General features: G+C 36.9%; 1 protein-coding gene across 1 annotated transcript in view; it reads left to right on the top strand.

The window, feature by feature from the left end:
* The window catches only part of LOC106516659 (alpha-N-acetylgalactosaminide alpha-2,6-sialyltransferase 1), a 13,143-nt gene extending 4,312 nt beyond the window's left edge, over positions 1-8,831 (top strand). Inside the window, exons 3-8 of the mRNA XM_014007126.1 lie at positions 1,150-1,312; positions 4,158-4,296; positions 4,382-4,485; positions 6,040-6,123; positions 7,557-7,656; positions 7,835-8,831. Coding sequence (XP_013862580.1) covers positions 1,150-1,312; positions 4,158-4,296; positions 4,382-4,485; positions 6,040-6,123; positions 7,557-7,656; positions 7,835-8,044 — 800 coding nt within the window. The 3' untranslated portion in view covers positions 8,045-8,831. The remainder of the gene's footprint in view (positions 1-1,149; positions 1,313-4,157; positions 4,297-4,381; positions 4,486-6,039; positions 6,124-7,556; positions 7,657-7,834) is intronic.
* The last annotated feature ends 92 nt before the right edge of the window (positions 8,832-8,923 follow it).

Below are 8,923 nucleotides of genomic sequence, written 5' to 3'. Positions count from 1 at the left end.
GTCCAGAGGACCTATACAATTTTTTTCTTTTTGATTTTTTACCTGGCTTACTGAGATGCATCAGGACAACTCCAAAAATATTTGTGTCGTCATCAAAATTTACTAATTTTAATTGTTTCAATACCTTATACATATCATTTATATACAACAAAAATAATTTTGGGTCTAATACGTACCCCTTTGGGTTACCACAAACTATATCCAAACATCCAGAACAGTAATTGTCCAGTTTTACATACTGTTGACGTCCATTTAAATAACTCTTCACCCAATCTAATACTTGTCCCCTTATTCCATATTTTTCTAATTTATTGAATAATATGCTATGAATGATTGCGTCAAATGCTTTTGTGAAGTCAGTGAATACACCTAATGCATGCKTTTTTATTGAGGATTGTATCAATGATTCATTCAATCGATGCATCACTGCATGTAATGTTGTTCTGTTTACTCGAAAGCCATCTTGACTCTCGGCTAGTATCTTTTATTTATATATAAAGGTCTCCAATCGATTATTAAAAAGTTTTTCTAAAACTTTAGAAAAAATAAAAAGGTAAGAATTGTATTTTTTGCTGCTTGTAACCACATTTTGCATTACTTACTGAGGTAAAGATTTATAACATTGAATCAACTTTTCTACATTTTTTGACCCTGTTTATTGTTTGTTTGTTTGTTTGTTTGTTTGTTTGTTTGTTTGTTTGTTTTATTGACTCTTTTTCTCCAAATTGAGTTATCTACAGCAAATAAAACGTAATTTGTTGATGAGAAAATAAAGCTAATATATACAGTAACTCATACATGCAATTTAAATGTAATGACCACAGAAACAATTTTACAGATTCTTACATTTTAGCATTTGAAAACATACATACTAAATATGAAACACTGTGAATTCTTTGCAATAACAGCTCCATTATATCCTGTATTTAATTTTCTGAACTTTTTGGTTTCAACCAAAATGGTTTATTTGAGGAGCCTTTAGCAAAACACCAAATTTGAGCTCATTTTTCTTTATAACCTGCAGATTCAGTCGACAGATTCCCCTCTCTATTTCTCAATAAGAGAGTAACACCTTACTGCCCGTGACTCATTTACATGCTTTATTTGTATAACAACCACATCAAATATCCTCTTTGTGTCTTTTTGCAGAAGTGATGCCTGCAATTAAGCTGCTTCCAAAACCTAAAGAACCGCTCCTCCTTCCAAAACCAGGCGGCGACGGGTGCATTCGCTGCGCTGTGGTGGGAACCGGAGGCATCCTCAACGGCTCTAAAATGGGCAAAGAGATTGATGCGCATGATTATGTTTTCCGGTAAGATAAATGGAGAGTGAACCTGTTGGTTGGGTTTGCTGTGCAGTTTCATTTTGAAACAAACTGTCCACAAACTAAACGGATTTCAAAGGATCAGGTTTCTCAGGTTTGACAGTAACATGMCAGAGTGGACAGACTTTATTAGTTTCATTTAGACCCAACAGAAATAAATGGTTCCAGAGCATAATGGTTACAACAATTGTTTATTAAACCACAATTATTTGTTCTATTTTTATTTAAAAYACAAACCTTTTAACTCAGCTTTATATAGAATGGTTGAGGAAAAAAACTAATTTACTTCAAACATTTTTTTGCAACACCAGTAGCTAAATACCAAATATAACATCTTCCTTGTCAGAAACAAATTTGAAACCCTTTTGTTCTCTTCCCTATCTCACATGTCCTCTTATGTGGTTCAGAAAAGCATGTTGATATAACTTACTTGTTTTGTTTTTGCTAATCTCAACTGAAACAATAATCTGGCACGGTGCTACAACATAATCGGTCTGATTTTTGTTGCACTCATATTTGTTTGACACGTGTTATGTGAAACTTAATACATGGAAGTAAAATACAGATTTGTTTGTTTAGTAGGGTGTTATTTATCAAAAAAGCATTCCTTGAAGAACCACCTGCATGACAGAATTTTAAACTAAGAGTTAAGGAAATAGTTGAGGTTTTTTGCATGCTCTCAATATTGCTGCATTGTGAAAACTTGCGTGACATGTCAGAACTTAAACTTTGTGCTATGAATTACGCTCAGCTGCTACAGCAGCAAATTGTAGCTTAATATCTGTGAWATTCACTGAGGTGTAGACATCTCTTTGTGTGATGGAAGGTCAACCATCAGTGGACCTCTGAGACAAAACTGAGAAGTTTTGGAGACACCTGAGTCTAAACTAAGAAGGGTTCGAGACAAAACTGAGAAGGATTTGAGACACCTGAGACGTAACTGAGAAGGATTTGAGACACCTGAGACATAACTGAGAAGGATTTGAGACACCTGAGACAAAACTGAGAAGTGTTCCAGACAACTGAGACAAAAGTGAGAGGGGTTTGAGACACTTGAGATAAAATTGAGAAGAGTTCAAGACACCTGAGACAAAACCGACAAGGGTCTGGGTCTCCTGAGTTAAAACTGAGAAGGGTCTGAAACTCCTGGGWCAAAACTGAGAGGGGTTTGAGATGCTTATAGGGCAACACTGAGAAGGTTTCAAGACACCTGAGGCAAAACTGAGAAGTGTTCCAGACAACTGAGACAAAAGTGAAAGGGGTTTGAGACACTTGAGATAAAATTGAGAAGAGTTCAAGACACCTGAGACAAAACCGAGAAGGGTCTGGGTCTCCTGAGTTAAAACTGAGAAGGGTCTGAAACTCCTAGGACAAAACTGAGAGGGGTTTGAGATGCTTATAGGGCAAAACTGAGAAGGGTTCAAGTCACCTGAGGCAAAACTGAGAAGGGTCTGAGATTCCTGGGATAGAACTGAGAAGGTTTTGAAACACCTGARACAAAATTGAGAAGGGTTCAATACACCTGAGACAAACTGAGAAGGGTTTGAGACTCCTGAGATAATACTGTGAAAGGTTCAAGACACCTGAGATAAAACCAAGAAGGGTTTGAAACTCCTGAGATAAAACCAAGAAGGGTTAGCAGACTGAATATGAAGAGGTAGACTGTTCCATAGGTTTCATATCAACAGGATAACTTAAGGGTAAGCGCCTGTTGAGCTGCAGTCGTGCCAGCTGTCTCCTTTAAATGACGAGGGCTGAAATGAAAGTTATCTGTACAAGACAAACTAACTGCAATTTCAGCCTGTGATCAATGCCAGGCTCGCCATGATCTGACRTTTTCAGCTTGAGTTTGTTCTTGGCAAGGTTTTAAGAACACTGAGAAACTGATTGTGAGCATCTCGTCTCAAGAAGACGGTCATCCTTATTTTGTGATAGCATAAATAACTCGCTATCTTGAGGAAGCCATGGGAAAAACTATATGTGGAAAACGTCCACTCTCAGCTTCCATACATGACCCCTCTGTGCTGAGGTTAAAAAAACTGCTATGATTGTCAGTTATGGGGAGGTTCACATCAAAGACAAGAAAGCTTTAAATGTTAATGGATCTGCAAAACTAACAAAATGATGAAGTGAAAACAGAAAATCAACACTAGCAGGAGGGCCACTGGAAGACAAATGTCCAAACCTTTTGGTATTTGAAAAAGGAGTAATCGTCAGGCAGCGACAACAAGAAGATTTGGAAACATTCATTTGAAACAAAAGAAGCATTTTGCCTCTGCAAGCTGACAACAGATACAAAAAAATCCTCTATATTGGACTCTGAAGGCAAAAACATAAAAATGTGGTTTAGCAGGAAGTCATTAAGGAAACAGCATGTCATGAAAGACTTTACAGTCACTGAGAGAACTGCAATAAGGTTTTAATAAATCCACAGAATGTGGCAATGTTTGGAGAAAATGTTGACTCATTACAGGAACAAACAAAAAATAAATATTAAATGTTATTTTATTTTATTCTAAAGTACAGTATGTCCTCTAATCATTCAAGATCAAATCTGTTTAGAAAAGCTAAATTTTCAGACTACAGAAATGGGAGCTGAATTTAAAACTGTATTTAAAATTATACCGATTACAGCCAAGATGTTACACACAGAAGAAAACCATTTTTTTGTGTTGGCTAATACCGATCACCTGTGGCGACCACCTAGAGTAGATCAGTTGTAGGCGCTCATCTTCAGCTCTAGTCTATATTTGACCTTACCTGACTAATAACCCTAAATGTTCTTTTTTACACTGAAAACAACCACAGATTCTTGATCTGTTTTGTTTGACAGGATGAACGGCGCAGCRATCCAGGGTTACGAGGAAGACGTGGGGAACCGGACCTCGGTGTACATTCACACGGCCCACTCCATCACGGCGTCTCTTATATCTTTCAGGAAATATGGCTACAAAGCTGCCCCACACGATGATGTACTGAAGCCACACTTACAGTGATGTGTTCTTTTTGCCTTTCCTCAAAAATAATAATGTCTCAATTGTTTTTGCTTTTTACCAGGGTATAATATACGTCATGGTTCCTGAGGGAAAGAGGGACTTTGAGTGGCTCCAGGCCGTTTATAAAGGAGAAAGGGTTGTTTCTGGCGAATACAAAAATCGAAAGTATGTCAGTTTTGGTTTAAAGCACAATTAATTGTATTAAAACTTACTGAATACTGTTTAGAGTCATAGATGAAATTCCAAATGCTTAAGAGCATGCCTCTGTGTTTGTATAAAAAGCAAAATATCTGACTGTGCAGTGATTTAAGTTTCAGGTTTGGCACTTCTTCTTSTCTCTAGCGTAAACATAATTTTTCATCCTTTCACATCTCATAAAACATGCAGTTAGTGTCACCAACTGTAACCTACGGCAGATTCTTGTCAACATTACTCACAGGATACCAGTAGGAAACAAAAAAAAGTGCTGTAGTCATTGTAGTCAAACCAGTCCCTAATTGCACTTCAGGTAATTTAGTTCGCACTTAAAATAAGTGTAGACTAGAGCTCTRCTTGTACGCTGCACCCAAACTGCTTTACAGTAAATAGAGCAATTATTAGAAATTATGGTATTTATTTTTCCCAGAAGGATATCACATCTAATTGGCAAGTTTAATGATTAATATTAACTTTTATTCTTATCAGGCTAATTTTTGCTCATTCTGCATATTGATGCATTTAAAATAGTAATACTGGAAATATAATTATTACTACTATAATGCATTCTGCTGGACGTGATTAGCTTTATTTCAGTTCCAAATTTGATCTCATCTGAACTCGTAAAATGTGCCAGATGTGAAAACTGACCGGTATGATTTAAAATGTTACCTCAAATGTTGTTGATTGAATTAATGGTGCACTCATTAGTTTTCAATGACTGCAAAATGACTATTGTCAACTTCCTGTTATTTTTCTCTTATCAGAAGCGGATTGATATGGTGCAATCCACCACATATTCACTGCACAGCAARGCTCACTGTTTTGATGATATATCAGCTAACATGGAATAACCCATCTATAAATTATATAAATTTTATAAATTATAATTCATGTGCAAACACAGTCACACAGTTTTGATTTCTGTTTTTAAGTGCTTTATATTTTTGAAGTTTAGGGGGACATTTAAAATCTAAACCTTATAAAATACTTTGCTTTCTGTTTGACGGCTTGTACAAATATTGGTAGTTGGCTCACACACCCTCCCCTACAGCTGTAGCTGGTTTTCAAAAGCTGCTAAGGCACAATAGGCATGACCATAACCCTCTGAAACGACATCAAATAGCCTAATCCTCCGTGCACTAACATGTCAGTTTTGTCACGCAAGAGCAATTTGCGGACCTCAGAAGTTAAACTCAGCGCTGTTCGTGTTTTAATTTGAGTTTTAATGCAGAGCCCTGGCATAAAATGCTTACAAAACATGTTTATCGCTGTTTTTTTTTTTTTTTTTTTTTTTTGGACGACTTGTCGGTGACTTTTTATTTGCATTTGTGCAAAAAACTAATATGCTCAGAAATGAATAACAAATACCTGTGTGACAACACTTAAAGAACTAATTAGTGKGTTGGTGGTTACCTTTCAAGTTTCGGGAACAATGAACGTTATTGTTCTTTTCGCTTTTAAACACTACTGGGTTTTCGTTGTTCATGCGTGTTTGCCTGTGTGTGTGTTGTCACCTTTTAGTGCCAGAACTTACTACTCAGGACAGTTCAACGAGAGCCGCTTCTATGTCCTGCATCAAGACTTCCTGCGTTACGTACGGAACAGGTGAGCCTTGGATCACAATCCTGACCAAAACCTTTCCCACTGAAAGTCTTTACTACAATAACCGACTACTTAAAGGCTGGTTTCCAATAAATGCATGTGTTGAGATGAAAATTGTATAGGTCTTCTGGACGGGTTCTTCTCTAATGAAACGTTTCGTCTCTCCTCCAAGAGACTTCTTCAGTCTGAAAGTTTCAGGCAAAATTTAGGCTTTTAAGCACTGCCTCCATGTGACTGATACTCACATAACATGGCTATCGTTGACACCTAATTAACACTTATTGTTTGTGAGAGGAGTAAAAGAAGCCATTTTTGTGAAGAAAGACCGTCCATCATTAAACAGAGGTGGAGGCCTCCGTTTCCAGTTGTCCCCCTCCTACAGCGCGGCTATTGCCAGTATCACTCCACCCCCTGTTAACAATAAGTGTTAATTAGGTGTCAACGATAGCCATGTGATGTATCAGTCACATGGAGGCAGGGCTTAAAAGCCTGAATTTTGCCTGAAACTCTCAGAMTGAAGAAGTCTCTTGGAGRAGAGACGAAACGTTTCATTAGAGAAGAACCCGTCCAGAAGACCTACACAATTTTTTTCTTTTTGATTTTTTACCTGGATTACTGAGATGCATCAGGACATGTGTTGAGATGGTTAGTTTACACTTTAGTAAAAACTTGTCATAGCTCAAATTTTTAAAAATGGAACAAGTTAASTGTTTAAAATGTGACGTTTTATAAAATACACGGCCTCCATCAAGTGTTGAAACTACAAAATCGTACCAGTTTTAGGGCAAGATAAATGTATTTTTAATTATATGGCAACAACACATTTCAAAAAAAGTTGCAACAGGAGCAACAAAAGGATGTAAATTTCAGATACAAACTGGGTACAAAAAGAACATTTTAGATAGGCTGGAGCACGAAGAAGTATAAATGGGCTGGGCTTCACCAGGCTGAAAAATAAGGCCTTAGAAATAAAACAAGTGATCAAATATTTGTTCCTTTTAACAAATCAAGCTTAAAAACATTTATTAAAAATAAGACATTTTCAATTTTTTTTTGCAAAAGTAAAGCCAAACTTCCTTAAAAACAACAATGCAGGAAAATATAGAAGCTAAAAAAAAGACCAGTATCATTTTATGCTATTTTTGTCAGAGCTGCCAAAAGCTTTCAAGTCTAAAAGGAAATAAAGATTTGCTTGTCTTGTGGGTAGATCAGTTTAAATTCATAAAATATTTAAAAATATCAGAAGTGGGATTTTACCAACAGTTTGGGGTTTTGTCTTGAGGTTTTATCGTTCAGATATAACTAACCAGCCAAACTGTGACTYCAGCTTTAGCATATTTTTTAAGTATCAAGCAATGACTACATAGATATTAGTGTAGGACAAACTGCATTGTCACTTTTTCAAGTTTTTAATTTGTCTTATTTGACATGTTTAGGTTTTTAAAATCAAGTAACCTGAACAAAGCATATTGGGCAATCGTCCGACCGACCAACGGAGCGTTTGCTCTCTTTTTATCGCTGCATGTTTGTGACACAGTAAGTTTSTTTGTATCTTTTTTATTATTAATTAATGATGATCGATCACGTGGCTTAAGTTCAATGGGTTGAGCTAAAACAAAAACCTAAAGATTAACTACTCTTTGACACCTTTCTTTTTTTTTTCCACTTAAGAAATGAATCCCTTCTCTCTGCTCTCTGTTCCTGTGGTCCTCAGGTGAGTGCGTACGGCTTCATGACAGAAGACTACAATGAATACTCCAAYTACTATTTCGAAAGGTACACCAAAACCCATGTGATTTTTTACGGCAACCACGACTACATTCTGGAGAAGAATCTCTGGAAGAAACTCCACGACAAAAAAATACTGAAGCTCTTTCAAAGAACTAAATCACAAACAGCGACAGAAAATCCGAAGAAACCGTGACGAACGGAGAGCATCAACAACACCATCAAGAGTCCAGACCAAATGTTCATCTTTAAAGAAAAGTTGTCTGAGACAAGAAAAGAAAACTTGATCATTCAGAATGTTTTTCATAAAAGTACTTCAACAGGTTGTATTAAACTGTGAAAATATATTTGACAAAGTGAAGCGGCGGCACGGTGACTCGGTGAGCAAAAATGTCACAGGATCGAATCCCTGCCCAGGGACCTTTCTGGGTAGAGTTGGCATGTTCTTTCCATCCAGGTTAATTGGTAGCTCTAAACTGTCCCTAGGTGTGAGAGAGTGTGACCCTGTGATGGACTGGAGACCTGTCCGGGGTGTACCCCACTCCTCACACAGTGACTGCTGGATATGGGCTCCAGTGACCCTGAATGGAAGGAACAGGTATGATGGATGAAGTCAAGTCAAGCACACTTAAGAAATAAACCCAACAATCTGCAGAAGCTGCACAAAYTACTTACCTGGCACATATTCAGGTATTTACCTGATACTTACTGGTTACATACCAGGTACGAATCAAGTACATATATGTTACTTAGTTTGTACATGAAACGTAGCTGCTACTCACCAAGAACAAACTGGATACTCACCTTGTTTACGGCTAGTACTTGGAACTCATAAGAACATGTATCTGGTACTTACCTGTAAAAGTCTCTAAGTACATTGTAACTAAGTTTTTTCGTTATACAAGTACTTTACCAAGTACATAAGTGCCCTGAAAATACCAGACACATGTCCTGTAAGTACAAGCTTACTTCATATTACACTCCGTCCTTATGTACACACACCAAGTGTACACACCCGGTATATATTAAATTACGTGATGTGTTTTAATTTAAATTATCTACTAATCATTTCATA

This window comes from Austrofundulus limnaeus, unplaced genomic scaffold (assembly GCF_001266775.1).
Source record: "Austrofundulus limnaeus strain Quisiro unplaced genomic scaffold, Austrofundulus_limnaeus-1.0 Scaffold39, whole genome shotgun sequence".
Taxonomy (NCBI): domain Eukaryota; kingdom Metazoa; phylum Chordata; class Actinopteri; order Cyprinodontiformes; family Rivulidae; genus Austrofundulus; species Austrofundulus limnaeus.
Note: the sequence above shows the minus strand (reverse complement) of the source record. Positions and strands in the feature narration are given on the sequence as shown.